Source organism: Gopherus flavomarginatus, chromosome 5 (genome assembly GCF_025201925.1).
Source record: "Gopherus flavomarginatus isolate rGopFla2 chromosome 5, rGopFla2.mat.asm, whole genome shotgun sequence".
Lineage (NCBI taxonomy): Eukaryota > Metazoa > Chordata > Testudines > Testudinidae > Gopherus > Gopherus flavomarginatus.
Genome location: NC_066621.1, coordinates 75779287 through 75798364, shown reverse-complemented (window position 1 = coordinate 75798364; position 19078 = coordinate 75779287). Strand labels below are relative to the sequence as shown.

The window sequence follows — 19078 nt, the reverse complement described above, 5'->3', positions numbered from 1 at the left end:
GATGGAAAAATAAAATGAATTTGAAAAAAAAAGAAGTCCAACCACTGGAAAAAAGGAAAGAAAGAATCACTGTAGAGGGAGCTTTAAGGAAATTAGATGCTGGAAAAAAGAAGTAGGTTAAATCAAAAGATACCTTTCACTGATAGACAGGTAATAAAAAAGGTAGAGCAATTAAAAAAATTCCAAACCTTGACTGCTTCCTTCAGGAAATCAGAAAAGAAAGAAAAAAACAAAACACAAAAAACAAACAAAAAAAGATGATTACTGAACTGTTGCAAATTGCACTGAATTTATTTATTTTTAAATCACATGGAACAACATGATAGATAGAGTGGATGGATAGACACAACCAGGAAAAATCAGTCTGCTCTTGTTTTCATATTGAAGATATACTAACATTACTGCATGAAAGAGTTTACTGAATAAATGTACCCAATAGAAGATTAAATATTTTAGTAATTTTGGATGCCATCTGAGATCCTGATTCAGCAAGCATTTAAGCATCTGCTTAAGTCCAATTGAAGTCAATGGAAAGTTAGGAGCGTAAGTGTGCTGTTAAACAAGGGGCTGTATTAGCTAGCGGGAGCATATTAAGTGAAGAGTAAAATATATTTTATTAACAGCTGCTGTCTCTGGTCAGACATTGTTTTTACTGCAGAGAACTCTGAACACACTCACGAAGGGGATAGCTGTTGGAAAGATACAGTTAATCCTTTCCATTTTCATGTATGCTAACAATTAGATACCTAAAATAAAAGGACAGTCGACTTACAATAGCTAGAAATAAAAAACCATCCTCATATTGTCATTCAGTAAAATAGCAGGCCCCAATCCTGCAGTCCTCTGGCACAGGATATGCCTACATGGAGCACTTACCAGGACTGGGGCCCTAGAAACCAAACTTTCTTTTGAGAATTCAATTAAAAATAAAAAAGCTTTTGTAGAATTATAATATCAGGTCCATCAGGTAGCATGACACATTGTTTAACAAAAGGTCTCCTAAAATACATTCCCATAATTGAATAGTATTTATTGTGAATATAATCACTATGTCTAGATTGCACAGGCAGCCATATTTTTAATAAAAGAACTACAGGCATAACTTCCAAGAAATGAACTTTACAAAGATATAGGGCCCAGTCCAACTCTCATGGAAGTTAGTGGAAAAGCTGCAGCTGAGTGATAGCTTTGAATGTTTTTTTGGGCTGAATAAAGCCCAAAATATTTACCACTCAGAACTCCCACTGCCTTCAATTCCAATTTGCAATCCAAATATTGTTGCTAAAAAACCCAAAACACCTGAGATGGAATAAATCTAAACTTTCCTCCTTATCTTCTATGGGTGTTTTGGGTATGCCAAAGATGCTCAAACGAATTGTGCAGCTAGGGTCTCATCCAAAATTTATTGAAGTCACTGATAAACTACAACTGCCTTCCGTGGACTTTGGATCAAGGGCTTTGAAACGCAGATCCTCAAAATGACTCTTTTCCTTGTATTCCATAAACATTTTAATATTTAGCACTCTTCTCTCTCTCTCTCTCTCGACACTATATATTTAGAACTCTTCTCTCTCTCTCTCTCTGTCTATATATTTAGAACTCTTCTCTCTCTATGTATATATCTATATATATAGAGAGAGAGAGAGAGAAAGAAGAGTGCTAAATATTAAAATGTTTATGAAATACAAGGGAAAGAGTCATTTTGAGGATCTGCATTTCAAAGCCCTTGATCCAAAGTCCAAGGAAGGCAGTTGTAGTTATATATATATAAAAATAGAGAGAGAGAGAGAGAGAGAACAAACTCTTTTGCTTGGATCTTCTTATCTTTAACCACTCCCAAATATATCTTTTGGCACACACAGCAAAGACAACCTCCAAATTTGTGTCCTAGTATTTTTACACAATGCTCCATACCAATGTACCTGCAATATTTTCCACAAAAATTGCCTAATTAAAATGTGATCCTGCACCATTAAAGTTTATGGGAGCTTTTCCCACTGACTTGAATGAAGTAACTATGCCATTTTCAGAACCTGATTCTTCATGCTGGTTTTACAATGGTGTAAACATTATTAACTTTCACAGACTCATTCCTGACTGATAGCAGAGTAGCCAAGAGAAGAGTAAGTCTCTCTGCTTTTAATATCCTTTCTTGAGTCAGGAAATTATGCATGAGCTATATATTCCGGGCCTGCATTACTAGGTATGACCTAACATTTTTTTTCTAAAAAGTGTGTGTGCACATGCGTGAGGGGTGTTGAAGATATACAGTTATGCTTCCATGGTAACAAGATGTGCTAGCAATACACCCACAATAAAAAAAACTCAGAAATAGTTCACATACAGGATTTTCCTTTGTACCAGGGAATTACTGCAAAAATCTTGCAGTATTCCACGAAGCAAAGTCTTAACAGTTTAGAGTACGGCGCCATTTACAGTATAATTATTGAAGTTAAAATGTAACAAAACCAAACCATGAAATGCAGTCAAACCAAACCAACTTAAAAACTAACCTCTTCTTCTTCAAACCCAGTCAAATCCCATCTATAGTTGAGACGCATCTGTTTTCTCTTCCAGTGTTCCATAAAAGTGGCAGCTGGGAATTAAAAATAGTTTGTTACAGCATAGTTATTTGGATCATTCATAAGGTCTTCAAAATCAAATTGGCCTGGGTTAGAACTTGTTTGAAGTATCTGCTTAGGTGTGTTGGGTCAAATTTATTCTCCGTTACCCTGGTGTAAATCCAGAGGATCTCCACTGAGAACAACTGAGAGCAGAATTGGCCTGATAGCTACAAGATGTTAATAAGTAAAACTATTGTGCATAAGGGCCTGATTTTGCATATCTGGTACATCCAAAACTTCCATTAGGTTTGAACAGAAGGTGGCTAGTTATTAGGGCAGCTTAATTTCAGGAGCTGTTTTTTAAAATAATTTATAATTAAATTGTAAATGGAAATTTATGTTAGTGAGAATTCTGAATTCCCCAGTAGGAGTGCTTGGTAAATACTAAGGGCCAAACTCTGGGAGCCAACTTTTAACTATGGGAGCCAAAAGAAATGCATTCTCACATACCCACAAAACCATTGTTTGCTCCTTGTAGTGGATAGTTAAGTGCACAATTAAGGCTGGGATTTTCAAAGGTACCTTGGGGAGTTAGGTGCCCAAATCAAAATTAACTAATATTTGTCTCTGTAATGATATTACAGGCATCATTTGTATAGGCTGCCTAGCAATCTGAACAGTATTAGCTTTATCCATACACAACAGTTGAGATCTCTAACTATACTGGTATAGTTAAAGTGGCACGATACCCCTCTTCCCCATCCCCAAGTGTGTACACAGTTATAGTGGTATAAAGGTACTTATAAGTTATTCCCATTAGGGAAGGAGAATAAAGGAAAATAAGCTATGCTGGTATAAGGCACCTTTATACTGATGTAAATATGTCCACACTAGAGGTTGTATTAGTATAACTGTTTCAATAAATAATCACAGACCTATCCAAAATAGTTATACAAAAACTGCATACAGACCAAACCTTCTAAGTGCTGGAAATAGGGAGCTTTTTAATGGCTATTGTAAGGGGATCCACGGTGCAGCAGTCATTTTGTTTTTAACAGGGTAGACCCAGGAAAAAGGAGCAATGTGAAAACAACTCTTGAATTGCAGCAAATTTCCGCTTTTTATCAGTGTATGTGCCTTTGAGGTGGAGGAAGTTCTCAGAGGACATACATTTTAATGCTGGGAACAAACCAGCACAGTTCAGTAAATAAGTAATTATGAAAGCAAGTCCATTGAGAAAGGCTAACCTCCTGAGAATTCTTCTGCAGTGAATACTAACAGATGTGCTCAACAAGATGTACCATGATATTCAGTAAAACCTTGCAGTCAGAGAGGGGGAGAGAGAGACTAATATAAATAAAAGGGTGACTGGAATCAGGCTGTGCTTTTAGCGTTCATCAGTCCTCCAAGTGAAATTCTCACGTACAAAGCCTACAACAGAACTCCTTTATAAATCTTGTGCTTCCTGTAAATTGGTAACATCATAATTATATCGTAAAACAGTCTGTGATATAACCCTGGAGTCCCTGTCCATTCTCAGTGCCCCTGAGAGTTCTTACATTGTGGTCTGTAGTTTCCACGTACAGTGAGAAAATGAAAGATACATTGTTTCATGCTGTTACCAGAAATCATTTTGCAGCATCAACTTAGAAAAATGTAAAATGAAAATATTACATCCGAAACATAGCCATCTGTTAGCTCATATGAGAAGCACCAACTGATTGTGGCAGGTTCAAAGAAGTAGCAAAGAAAGAATGACTTTCTGCCAAACACACATGCATTTTACATTTCATCTGTGCCCATAAGCACAAACTGAGCTCAAAGGTTCTGGTAGACTGCTTTCTAGATAATTATTTGAGCTGGGTTTTGAGGGATTCTGGATGAGGTTTCATACCACACAAATTCAGGCCTTATTTTTAGGGGACAGAAAATCAATGTCAGATTGCTAATTTAAGAGATGGGGGAACCGCAGCTCCCAGGTGCTGTGTGTGGCAGGGGGTCCCTGCAGCTCCAAGCTCTGAGCCACAGCAGAGGGGATCTCAGCAGCCGCAGATGGTGAGGGGACCCAGAGCTCTTAGCTGCTGGCCCCAGAGCTCTGAGCTGCTGTGGGCAGCGGGGATCCCCGCAGCTCCTAGTTGTCGTGGGCAGCAGGGGAACCCCGGATCTCTGAGTCGCTGCAGGCGAGGGAGGGCCCCTTACAACTCTTAACAACCATAGGTGGTGGGAGGCCCCCTGGAGCTTGAGCCACTGCAGGTGCCCATACAGCTCTCGGCTGCTGCACATGGTGGGGAAATCTGGTGTTGTCAGCTGCTCTAGGCGGCGGGGGGACCCACCTGCTCTCCTCCCACAGTAGGGCTTGGGCTCAGCCCCATTTTGTCATAGTTATTTTTAGTAAAAGTCAGGGACAGGTCATGGGCTTCTGTGAATTTTTGTTTATTGCCTGTGACCAGTCCCTGATTTTTACTAAAAATAACTGACAAAACCTTACGCTTACTGATAACTAATGAATGGACTCTGGTCTCCACAGCACTACAGCATGTGTGTTGGAGGTGTCATGAGAAATACCAGTAAGTCACTGAAACAAAGTTATGGTATGGGAAAAACCCTGTGTTTGGGAAGCACAGCGTGCTATTGGCTTGTAGCAACAGTAGCAGATATGGAACAACTGTGTGGGTGCCAGGCAGGTTGGCCACGTGCGAGAGGAAGGATGATCTTGTAGCTAAGGCCCTATCTTGTGACTCAGGGTATTGTGGTTCCATTCTCAGCCCTTCCAGAGATTTCCTGTGTGATGTTGTGGAAGTCACTTAGGTCCACATCCACAAAGGGTCTCAGGCACCCAGATAACCATAGGAACACCACCGCTGTCCACAAGGCCTGAGTTAGATGCCTAGGCTTCCTATATGATGAATGGGGAGACATAGGTGCCTAGGAATGCAATCCACAAAAACCAGTAACCTAGGCCAGGAGCCAATGGAATAGTTGATATGTCCTGAGGCCCACCCCTCACAGGGAGGTGCCTATATCTGCTTGTGATACATGAACTGGGGGAAGATGAGGGTTCCCCTGCCAAACTTGTCTGCAGGGCCTGATCCAGTAGGTGTGGTCAGAGGCTGTCCAACTCCATACAAAACAGCTGGGGGTGGGTTGGGGGACAGCTCCCCTGTAACATTTAGCCCAGTGATGAGGGTACTCACCGGGGGTGTGGGAGACCCCATGTTCAAGTCCACCCCCCTCTGCCTGATGAGGAGGGATCTGCCACCACACCACTTAGTGCTCTAACCACTAGGATACACAGTGATTCTACCTTTTCCTCCAGCCCAAATAATATTAAATCAATGATATATTTAAAGTGGAACAACTTAAACAGGAGAGTATCCCATATCAAAGTATCCCATAGCCCAGTGGTTAGGGCTCTTAGAGGGATGGTAGATCCCTGGTCAAAACCCTTCTCCCACTCAGGCAGAGGGAGGACTTGAGCCCTTGGTTTCCCACTTCCTAGGTAAGTACTAGGCTAAAGCTTATAAAAAACCTTCCTTTCCCCCAGTTGTTTTATGTGAAGTTATGTGGCAGCCTCTGAGCACATCTACTGGATCAGGCCCAGCAGATAAGTTAGGTGAATGAATGCCTATCTTTCCTTGGGTGTGAATTGCTCTGGGGCTTAGGGTAAGAGATAGACATCTGGGTACCTAGAGTAGGGTTGCCAATTTTGGTTGGATGTATTCCTGGAGGTTTCATCACATGACAAAATCTTTACTTAAAGATTAATCTTTAATTCACATGGCCAGAGACAGAAACATAGGTGTAGAGTGCACTTTTAGGCCTGGTCTATACTGCGCGTTTATACCGAATTTAGCAGCGTTAAACCGATTTTACGCTGCACCCGTCCACACAACGAAGCCCTTTATATCGATATAAAAGGCTCTTAAAACTGATTTCTGTACTCCTCCCCGACGAGAGGAGTAGCGTTGAAATCGGTATTGCCATGTCGGATTAGGGTTAGTGTGGCTGCAATTCAATGGTATTGGCCTCCAGGAGCTATCCCACAGTGCACCATTGTGACCGCTCTGGAAAGCCATCTGAACTTGGATGCACTGACCAGGTAGACAGGAAAAGCCTAGTGAACTTTTGAGTTTCATTTCCTGTTTGTCTAGCGTGGAGAGCTCACCAGCACAGGTGACCACGCAGACCTTATCAGCACAGGTAACAATGCAGTCTCCTGAGAATTGAAAAAGAGCTCCAGCATGGACCGCATGGGAGGTACTGGATCTGATTGCTGTATGGGGAGAGGATTCCATGCTAACAGAACTCTATTCCAAAAGACGAAATGAAAAAACATTTGAAAAAATTTCCAAGGCCATGATGCAGAAAGGCCACACCAGGGACTCAGTACAGTGCCGTGCGAAAGTTAAGGTGCTCAGATAAGCCTACCAGAAAACCAAAGAAGCAAACAGAAAGTCCGAGGCAGGGCCAAAAACATGCTGCTTCTATGCTGAGCTGCATGCAATTCTAGGGGAGTCCACCAACACTACCCCACCCCGTCCGTGGATTCCGAGGTGGGGGTGGTAATTGCAGCCATGGCTGAGGATTCTGTGGATGGGGAAGATGAGGAGGAAGAGGAGGACAAGCTTGTAGAGAGCACACAGCACTCCGTTCTCCCCAACAGCCAGGAGCTTTTTCTCACCCAGACGGAATTAGCCTCCCAGCCCTCCCAAGCAACTATCCCAGACAATGATGCCATGGAAGGGACCTCTGGTGAGTGTACCCTGTAAATATAAGACATGGTTTAAAAGAAAGCATATTTTGGGATGCATTTGCGGCCAGTACAGTTACTGGAAAAGTCAGTTATGTCTGGAGATGGAGTGGAAATCCTCCAGGGACATCTCCATGAAGCTCTCCTGGAGGTACTCCAAAAGCCTTTGCAGAAGGTTTCTGGGCAGCGCTGCTTTATTCCGTCCTCCATGGTAGGACACTTGACCACGCCATGCATGTAGCAAGTAATCTGGTATGATTGCATGACAAAGCTTAGCTGCGTATGGTCCCAGTGATTGCTGGCATTCAAGCAACATCCGTTCTTTATCTCGCTGTGTTATCCTCAGGAGAGTGATATTGTTCATGGTAACCTGGTTGAAATTCAGGAATTTAATTAAGGGTACAGAGATGGCCATTCCTACTGGGCTGTTTGCCTGTGGCTTAAAAGAATTCCTTCCCTGCAGGTAGCCAAGTGGGGGGGGGAGAGGGAGCGCGATTGGCGTTGAGCATTTTCACGTTTGGCTAGCAGGGATCTTTCCTGCTACCAGCCACATGGTTGGGGAGGGGAAGGGGGGTGTTTAGCAGTGATCTTCCATGATACCAGCCACGGGGTGGTTTCTGCCGCTGCACGTTAACAGGAAAGAAGCAGCACTCAACGGGCTTTGCTTGCTATTTGGGAAAGGAGGGCGCTGAATAGATGAAGGATGCAGAAGACGAAAGACAATGGCTTACCATGGCCGCACGCAAGCCGAATTCTGCTGCCCGGACCTGTGTGATCTGTAACACCAAAGCCGCAGGCCCTCAATATTATGATGCAAAATGTGACCTTGTAGTGAAAACACATGTGCTATGTAAGGTGAATAGTGTTGTTCACCGTGAAAGAGTATGACCATTGTTCTCTAAAATGTATCTTTTTAAATACTTCTCTCCATTTTTTCCCTCCCTCATGCAGCTGCAAATTTTTCAAGCCTACTTACTCCGTCCCGAACTCTATCTCAGATAAGGTAGTGTAAAAAAAAATGCGAGAAGAAATGTTTTCGGAAATCATGGAAGTGACCCGTAATGAAAGAGCTCATCTGAATGAGTGGAAGGACGTGGTAGCAAAGTATATGAAAGATGCCAGTGACCATGAGGACAGGAGGGACCAACATGAGACAGGAGGGACCAACGTGAGGACAGGAGAGATGCTCGAGCTGAGAGGTGGCGGCAGGAAGATCAGCGGTGGCGGTATTCAACTCTGGGGCTGCTGCGTGATCAAACTGACATGCTCCAACGTATGGTGGATCTTCAGGAATGGCAGGAGGATCACAGAGTGCCGCTGCAGACCCTGTATAACCACCCTCCCCCCTCACCGTGTTCCTTAGCCACCTCACCCACCAGATGAGTAAGAACTCATAGGGATAGGCTCCGTGCACCCGCCCACTCCACCCCAGTGGATAGCCCAACCAAAACGCTCTTATTCTTATGGATTTTTTTTAGTGGCTTTTTCCTTCCCTACCATTCTCCTCCCAAACCCCACCTGGGCTACCTTGTCAGTTCTCTCTCTCTTTTTAAAATTAAGTAATAAAGAATACATGATTTTTAAACGAGAGTGACTTTATTTCCTTAGAAAGCAAGCTGTGATCGAAGGGGGTGGGGTGGCTTACAGGGAATGAGTCAATCAAGGGGCGGGTGTTCATCAAGGAGAAACAAACACAACAGCCACACTGTACCCTGGCCAGTGATGAAACTGGTTTTCAAAGCTTCTCTAATGCGCACCGCTTCCTGGTGTGCTCTTCTAATGGCCCTGGTGTCTGGCTGCGCGTAATCAGTGGCCAGGTGATTTGCCTCAGCCTCCCACCTCGCCATAACTGTCTCCCGCTTACTGTCACAGAGATTGTGGAGCACATAGCAAGCAGCAATAACAATGGGGACATTGGTTTGGCTGAGGTCTGAGCGAGTCAGTAATGTGCGCCAGTGCACCTTTAAACGGCCAAATGCACATTCTACCACCATTCTGCACTTGCTCAGCCTGTAGTTGAACAGCTCCTGACTACTGTCCAGGCTGCCTGTGTATGGCTTCATGAGCCATGGCATCAAGGGGTAGGCTTGGTCACCCAGGATAACGACAGGCATTTCAACATCCCCAACTGTTATTTTCTGGTTTAGGAAGTAATTCCCTTGCTGCAGCCATTAAACAGAATAGTGTTCCTGAAGATGCGAGCATCATGAACCCTTCCCAGCCATCCCACGTGGATGTTGGTGAAATGTCCCTTGCGATCCACCAGTGCTTGCAGCACCATGGAAAAGTACTCCTTGCGGTTTACGTACTGGGAGCCCTGGTGCTCCAGTGCCAAGATAGGGATATGGGTTTCATCTATCGCCCCACCACATTTAGGGAATCCCATTGCAGCAAAGCCATCCACTATGACCTGCACATTTCCCAGAGTCACAACCTTTCGCAGCAGCAGCTTAGTGATTGCTTTGGCTACTTGCATTACAGCAGCCCCCACAGTAGATTTGCCCACTCCAAATTGATTCCCGACTGACTGGTAGCTGTCTGGGGTTGTAAGTTTCCAGAAGCACTTGTTTCTCAACTGTGAGGGCTGCTCTCATCTTTGTATTCTGGTGCTTCAGGGCAGAGGAAAGCAAGTCACAAAGTTCCATGAAAGTGCCCTTACGCATGCGAAAGTTTCTCAGCCACTGGGAATCGTCCCACACCTGCAACATTATGCAGTCACATAATGTTTACCGGGCTCAAAATCGGCATTCAATGGTTAGAACCTTCCCCATTACCAGCAGGATCTCCAAAGTGCAGGGGCCCGCGGTTTGAGAAAATTCTGTGTCCACGTCCTCATCACTCTCATCGCCGCGCTGCCGTAGCCACTGCCTCCTCGCCTCGCTTTGCAGGTCCCAGTTCAGCATTGACTGCACGAGAATGCGCAAGGTCTTTAAAACATCCATGATTGCTGTCTTGAGCTCAGCAGGGTCCATGCTTGCCATGGAATGGCGTCTGCACAGTTCACTCAGGAAAAAAGGCGCGAAACGGTTGGCTGCTGCTGCTTTCACGGAGGGAGGGGTGAAGCTGTACCCAGAAGCACCAGTGGCAATGTTTTTTGCCCCATCAGGCACTGGGATCTCAACCCAGAATTCCAAGGGGCGGGGGAGACTGCGGGAACTATGGGATAGCTACCCACAGTGCAACGCTCAGGAAATTGACACTAGCCTCGGTACATGGACGCACACCGCCGAATTACTGTGCTTAGTGTGGCCACGGGCACTCGACTTTATGCAATCTGTTTTACAAAACTGGTTTCTGTAAAATTGGAATAATCCCGTAGTGAAGACGTACCCTTAGGGCATGTCTACATGTATAGCGCTACAGTGGTGCACTTGAACTGCTACAGCTATGGCGCTGCAATGCATGCGGTGAAGACGCTTTATGCAGACAGGCATAAAAAGTGCTCTCCTGTCAGCATAAAAACCTGACCCCAGCGAGCGGCAGTAGCTATGTTGGTGGGAGAATTTCTCCTGCCGACATAGCGCTGTGCACATGAAAACTTATGTCGGTGAAACTTAGGTCACTCAGGAGGGTGGAATAGTTATATCCCTGAGTGACATCAATTTTCTCACATAGGCAGTAGTGTTCACATAGCCTTACTCCAAAAAACATAGGCAGCTGAGAGGGAATTTTGTGGATCATGTGATCTCTAAAAGCAGTACATACCTGCCCAATTCTGGGGGTTAGGTGCCTATGTACCTTTATGTATCCAGGCCTGAGGCCTTGCTTTGAGGTACTAAAGCATATATGTAGTATTATTAAAGTTAATGGAAAAATTCAAGTGTTTAAGCTAGGCATACGTTTAAATCCTTTTTGAAAATCGGGGCCTTGATTGCCTTATATCTCAGTTCTTCATTGTAAAATAGGGGCAATATTTCCCTGCTCCAAAGAATAACTTCCTAAATGTCTGTGAGGCTTTCAGATGCTCTGGTGATGGAGGATATACAAGAATCCAAATACACAAGCAGTTGTGGGGGAGGTGTTTTGCCAACATACCCCCAAGTTATTTGTTTAGTCTGACTTTGCATAATAATAGAGATTGCCCCTTCAATCACCAAAAAATGGGTGGAGGGGACTAATATACTCTGCTAAGGAATGGAACCCAGGCAATCTTCCATGTCATGATATATTTGAGTAGGCCACAGACCAATTGGAGTACCTGTTAATTCACACAGAGAGAGAGAGTGAGAGAGCGCAAGTAGATATTTGATTACACATGACAGAATCAGACTATTTAAAGTCTCTGACATGGGTTGGCATGCTGCTCCAGGTTATATCACATTTCTCAATATATGTAACATGACAAGATGCTGTTCAAGATAACAGATCACTCATCTCCACAGATTCTGCACCTCTCCTCTTCAGATTTCCTCTGGATTATCTTATTATACCTATTTGCTGAGTGCATTTTAAACTAACTCTCAACAGGACCATATAGTAGGTACCCACTCCACTTCCAACCTTACTTTACATTGAATAGAATATTCAATCATAGCTGATGGTAGTGCAGCTTTTATAAATTGATGACTGTGGCCAGGAAAACAAAGTTCTTACTTTATTTTGAAGGATACACTAACCTCATCTTAAATTACTGCTAATAAAAAAATGGTTCCCTATACATCTCAGTAAATGGAAACTAGGGTTGTATTTCCAGAACTAAATGAGATACACAGTTTTTCCCCCCTGCTGATGATAGCTCATCTCAATTGATTAGACTCTTCCTGTTGGTATGCATACTTCCATCTTTTCATGTTCTCTGTATGTATAAATATCTCCTGTCTGTGTGTTCCATTCTGTGCATCTGAAGAAGTGAGCTGTAGCTCATGAAAGCTCATGCTGAAATAAATTTGTTAGTCTCTAAGGTGCCACAAGTACTCTTGTTCTTTTTGCAGATATAGACTAACACGGCTGCTACTCTGAAAAGAGTATCAAAAATGGAGATCAGTACTCATACATGAAAGCCTGCATAGGCAAAGATCTCCTTGTGCTGCTTTTGGTGATGCACTAGTGACGTTGTGGCTATTCAATATGGTGGATGTTGGGAATGAATCCATGCCCCTGCCCCCAAGCTGGAGGCAGGCTATGAGGATGAAATGCAGCCTGTGGGCTGGAATGGCAGCTAGCCTTTGTCTGTGCTCCCTACGTGCAAGGTTTATTAGTTCTGTACACAAGTGGCTCCAGACTATCTATCTCCAACTCTCCTAATGGAAACCCCATGACTTGCAGAGGATGTGATTAGTCACTTAATTGGTATTCCCCCTGATGCAGGGCCAATGTGACGGTTCTATAACCAGAAGGGCCTTACATGAAACCTCCATCAGCAAGTGAATGTCACTCATAAAGATTAGTAATGTTAGAAATTGGAGTTCTTTCTGTTCAGCCAACCAGCTAAAAGGAAACTATTACTTTGTGCTTCCCACCAGTGACAATGATCTTGATTAACTGAGTTCTCTATCCTAAAGGAATAAGTCCTTGGGTTACCTCAGCACTGAATCTCTCTTCAACATAAATCTCCTGTGTAGGGGTTTTCTGATAGTAGTGGGCTACTGTCCACACTAGGAAATCTAGCTGAGACAATAGTAATAACTTTTAGCACTTACACAGTGCTTCTAACCACTTTACAAACTTTATCTAATTCATTCTCACAATACTTCCTGGGGACAGATAATATTAACAACTCAATTTTACAAGTGGAACCTGAAGCAGAGAAACTTGCTCAAGAGTTCAGGAGGAGTCAGCATTCGAAAAATAATTAGATCGCAGCAGCTTCAGGTTCATGGTCTTCTGTGCAGACCACTAGTCCAGGTCTGTTTCCTGATAAACTGAATTGCATTTATGAGCGCAGCAAGACTCGGTCATGTTTTGTTCTGAGACACAAATGGCCATCATGCTCCTCTTTCCCCTCTCTGCCCCATATATTCTATATATCTTTTCAGCAATGTTCTAATTTGGAAGCTGGCTCTGTAAATAGATTTTGTTGGCAAGTTATGCAATCCTCTTAATGAAATCTAGACATGCCATGCAGCAGTTTTATGACATATGCTTAACAATTTCATTTTATATTCATCTGAGCAACCGCTTGAATTTTAACCTTCAGTCCAGAATATAAATTTAGGGACGACAGTTTCATTGGAAAGAAGGGGGAGGGGGCTGAGTGGGAAGAAACTTGACATAATTAACTGTCCAAGCATAAAAATACTGGTTTCACTTTTTTTGGAGTTTTTTTTCCTCATGTATTTAAGAGAATTAAAAACCTCATGTCAAAGCCATAAATTTCTTACCCCACAGAGCCATAAAGACAGAGAAGAAGACAGTTGCTGGGTTGTCAAACAGGTGACTCGCTCTAGCAGTGGCACAGGAAGAGCTCATTTTCCAGTAACTGCATGTATTGTCACATAGAGGACACATGGTGATATTGTTTCTCTCATCACACATCTCCATACTGTGAGGAAAGCAACAAGTAAATGCAAAGACTAAGGGTTAATACATTTCATCTGCCATGCACAGGTTATCTCTTCTGATAAGACATTTGTCCTCTGCATATGCTCCCGGTCACTGAATGCACATTCAACTTGCAGGGCTGCCAAATGCTCCCTTCGTATTTCTTCTCACTTCTCAACCTCTTCTTAGTATTGTTACTTATTTTGTATTATGGTCGGTCCTAGAAGCCCCAAAATGACATCAGGGTCCCACTATAGGCCTGATCCAATTCCCATTCAGGTCAACAGGGGTCTCTCCATTGACATCAAGAGGAAATTAATCAGGCCTTATGCTATTCACTGTATAAACACAAAGTGTGAGAGAGAGCCTGTTCTGAAGTGCTTACAATAAAAATAAAGGCAGACAAAAGATAGGAGAAAAATAAGTATTAACCCCATTTGACACATGGGGAACTGAGGCAAACAGAGAGAGAGAGAGAGACAGTCTGTGGCAGGCCTGGAAACTGAACTCTGATCTCCAGTGTGTTAATCACAAAACTGTTCTTCCTCTCTACTGTCCTCAAGATGATCCCCTCACTTAGCTCTGTCTCTCAAACTACATTATCGGGACTATGTGACCTCAGATCAAGGCAACAATGTTAGAAAAGGCATATTAAATGAAATTGATCCAATGTTTCTGGCTTTGACTTGCACTCCATTTACTGGGGAAAAGAGACTGTTTGGCAGTCTGGTCTAAAGTTTACTGTGTGGTATGAGAAAAAGTATCTTGGAATTGTCATTAAACCACTACTACATTCATGGATCTTAGCATCACATTTTTTAAGGTGCCTCAATTGAAATGCTAATTTTGCATCTACAATCAATTGCAGGTGCAATCAGTAGCATGCGAAAGTGATGGAGTTTAGGGGCTAGATTCTCTAGTTCTTCTGAGCTAAGCTAGGGATAGGACTGGTGGGGTGATAGATAAAATTGATTTCAACCTGCGCCAATGCTCAGCATAAAGTACAGCAGGAAGAGGACTGCTCTACTTTAAGCATGACTGCCTATGGTTCCCAGCAATTACTCTAGCAGCTGGGGCATGAAGATGAGCCCACTACACAGAAAAAACCGCTATGCTAGATCCTGGTAAGGGGATATCAGAGTAGCTTCTGTGCCGGCTGCTAAACTTGTCAACAGTTGGAGTGATGCAAAGCAACCCTATCAGATCAGAGAATTTCCCCTGGACATCCAACTACATGATTTGTGGACACAGATCTCGTTGTTCCTGGTTGATATCTAAATTTCTATCATTTTCACATGAAACAGATTATGGAAGCAAAACTGGAAATGCAAATTTAGAGGCTTTTTTTAAAAATGTACAATAAATAACTAAATAGTATAATTAAAAAACACCAGGCACCTGGATTTCACTAATTTGACCAGATTACCTAGTTTAGACATATATATTCTTGAGCTGTCTTTGTTGTTCACAGTAGATGCTATCCACTACTTTATAACAGACATATCGTCTGTGTTCTGGTTACACAATTTTTTAAAGGTTCTTTTAAGATTAATTTATATAATGATCTGATTCACAATTATGAAAAAGGACAGAAAAGTTGCTGTCAACAAGTGAGCTAAAATAAATTATTTTTAGCACACACCTCATCAACAGGCCACACATGATTATTTTGTCACATCTCTGGAGATTTAAGTGTATATAAACTCAAAACTAAGCAAGTGTTGATTTATCATAAGCTTAGCATGTAGACAAAATAGAAAGTCACAGTTATCTGTTTTTAACCCACAGCTGTTTTCCAGATTCTACTTTCTGAGAACATATATTTTGTTCAGTACATATTTTATCTTTCTACTGTGGAGAACAAACTCTTAGATGAATACTGTGAATACTTATACAATGTCATGCACACCTATGGCATTGTATTAATAAATAACAATAACAATTCACTATTAGATTATTAAGAATACTGATAACGTAGCATTTTTGCCAAGTACTGAATATTGTGAGCTCAGTCCTGAGACCTGCTTCAAACCCTTTGCAGAGCTCCAGCATTAAAAGGGAACAGAAACAGGCCAAATGTTCCCTGCTAGAGATTCCCCTGGTGTGGAAGAGTACCCATCACGTGTAAAGTGCTCAAATGGATGAAGCATGCAGGAGGTGTGGCCAAAGCTGACTGTGCTCTGGCAATTGCAAGCTGGCAGATAGACACTTGGGACCCATTGCCAGACAGCATATGTTAATGCAGTCCATCAGACAGAGGCTGGTGTAGAGCTGGTTCCAGGAATGGCGAGTTGTATCTAGCTTCCCGGTGTGCCAAACTCTAGGCCTTAATGACACTACATTTTCATAGATATGTAGCATTTTATTTTGGGCTTTTAGTTGCTTTAACCAAGTACCAGAAGGAAAAACTGTTGTTCAGTACAAAATCATGCAATTATCTTAATTTATTTTACATATCCTACAACACTGATATTTCCACTATACCTGACAAACTAAAACGAATGCCCAGAAATCTAATCTTTTCTCATCTCCAATGGCCAGAAATAGTTCACATCAATCAGATCAGGCATATGGAAGTTTTATGATGCAGCAGTTCTCAATTATAATTGTTCCAGAGCCAGGCTGCCTAGATTCTTAAATTGCTGGCACGGACATTCTATTTTATGATTAATTATACCTTTACTTCAACAGCTAAGAAAATTCAGTGATGTTAAAACTTTGCCAAATTATCTGATAGGGGCATATGTATTCACTAAAGCCTTGATTCTGCAAACACACATGCTTGACTTTATACACCTGAGTAGTCACATTGTGTGTTTATGATTGCAGCCTAAGCGTGGAATTCAACTTAATGCAGAGAGGCAAGGCTTGCACTGGAATTGTGCAAAGGAGAAAGACTGGCTGCACAGGGTGAATTTGTGTACCTTGTACACCTTTTCATAGATTTCATAGAGTCTGAGGCCAGATGGGACTATTAGATCATCTAGTTTGCCCTGTATATCACAGGCTAGTAAATTTCACCCTATTACTCCTATACTGAGCCAAATACTTGGGTTTAAGTTGTTCTGTGCCACAAGCAGAAAACAGGAGAGACTGAGGTGCCACCAACACCTTGAGGCCCCTGAAATAGAAGGGAATTGATTGGGTGAGATTTGCCCAGATGATCCTAGCAGGTGATTTGTGCTCCATGCTGCAAAGGAAGGTGAAAACCTTCTAGGTCCCTGCCAATATGATTTGGAGGGAAATTCCTTCTCAACCCCAAATGTGGTGATCAGTTGGATCTTGTGCTTGTGAACAAGATACACCAGTCAAGCTTCTAAGAAAAAGGACACCAGACAGGGTGGACTAATATTCTGAAGAGACATAGAAAATCCTATCTCTAGCTCTGGCCACTGCCTGATTCTTCAGAAGAAGGTGACTGCCCCCTGCTCCCACCCCAAATACATCTGGCCAATTGTGCTTTGGGGGAAAATATCCTTCCTGACTCCTGCAGGTGACTGACTGAATCTCTGAAGCATGAGATTTGTTCATAATCATTGTCTTAAAGTAGAGCTGCAAGTGTTTTGAGCATGGAGAGAGCTTTCTGTTCTCTCCGAGGCCCATGAAGGGAACAAATGAACATCAGGATTCACAGACTCTAAGGCCAGAAGAGACTACTATGACCATCCTACATCCCATGTGACTTCCTGCAGACACTGGCAGAATTTTTCCCAGAAGCTGAATTTGAATATCTTTCTAAAAAGCTATGCTTTATCTCATTTTAAAGACTCTAAACAATGATGGAGAGTCCACCACCACCCAGGTAAGATGTTCAAAGTTTAATCATCCTCCCTGTTAGGAAATTACATCTTATTTCAAAGTTGACTTCCAGCCATTGGATCTTGTTATATCTTTGTCACCAAGAATAAAAAGCCTCTCCATCAGATATCTTTGCCATGTCTAAATACCTGTACACAGTGATCAAGTTACCTCTTAAACTTCTCTTTGATAAACTGAATAGATCAAGCTCCTTAAGTTTCACATTGTCATTTTTGAAATCTATTCAGTATGAATTCTCTCTATGCCATGAAAGAACTTTATGAAGGCAGGCTGATAGAAGGTAGGGGAGGGGCTCCACCATCTGTATTTGTGAAGTTCTAATGATTAAATCACACTGCATAAGTGATGCAAAAGGGCCGTGGCCAGTATGCCAACAGATGGCCTGGTCCCAGGTAGGATTGAAGATTTCACTGCTCCAACCCTACTCAGCGCCAGCATAAAGCTTGAATTAACCATTGGTGTCATACATATATAACAGCCTGGATTCTGAATGCTGTTTGGATGTGTAAAGAAATAAAAGTGAGTATTTGCATATTTTTTTTACCTTGGTATATTCTCATCCACGGTTGCACAGCCATACAGAAACACAATAACCCCTACAATGGAAGCAGGAATGAGCATTTGAGTATAAACTCCCAGCCAGGCAAAATACAGTCCAATCTTCTCTCCAAAGTATTTTCTGAAATACATTGAGGAAAAAAAACAACGAAATGTTTACTATATCTTAAAATATATCATGGCTAAAATTACAAATCATAGCAGTATTAAGCTTGAAGGGGAAAGTAAACTCTTGACTAGCTAGAATGCATTTTCCCTAGGATTCCTTTTTGCATGCCTCTTGGAATGAATCCAGTGACGGAGGAACCAAAGAAGTCAGTTATCCCTACTAGCCAAACTCTTTTGCTCCTCTCTGGGTCTAAACTGATATATTTAGCTCAACCATGATCAAATCTCCCTAAACAAAAATGTTGCCCTTTTCTTTATTGAAATTACTCCATGGTCCCTGAATCTCAACAATGACAAAAAAACCTCATCCTCAATAAAAAGAAGAAAAAATCAAAATCTTGTATTCTTTTGTGCACCTTAAATTCCCATTGCGGTAAGCAAGACTTTTGAATGTATTATGATGCATGGTCAACCCAAGAGAGAGTGAAGTGGGAATTTAGAAAAAGAAAGCCTTGCCCCTGCTCCCATTAGAGCTTTAATGTAAACTTAACTGCAAACTCAAATGCATCTTCTGGTTTAAGTCACTTGAAGGGGCTGCTGTAACTATTCTAAATGTCTGTTTCTCATCTGGACCCATCACTTTCTGGTTTTTATACTTTGTTGGTCCGTCTAATGGTCTATAGTCACTGTAAGAACTTAGCACAAATATCTAGGTATTATAATATCCTACCACAGCGCTTCCACAGAGCAGGGGCAGTGAGTTATATGGGCCCATGGTGCCTGGACTCCAGCAATATTC

General features: G+C 42.3%; 1 protein-coding gene across 1 annotated transcript in view; it reads right to left on the bottom strand.

Annotated features, from left to right (window-relative positions):
• ANO1 (anoctamin 1) overlaps positions 1-19078 on the bottom strand; it is a 142224-nt gene that overhangs the window by 26557 nt on the left and 96589 nt on the right. Inside the window, exons 12-14 of the mRNA XM_050955271.1 lie at positions 18158-18292; positions 13635-13795; positions 2514-2596 (exon numbers count right to left, since the gene is read on the bottom strand). Of these exons, the coding sequence (XP_050811228.1) occupies positions 2514-2596; positions 13635-13795; positions 18158-18292 (379 nt within the window). The remainder of the gene's footprint in view (positions 1-2513; positions 2597-13634; positions 13796-18157; positions 18293-19078) is intronic.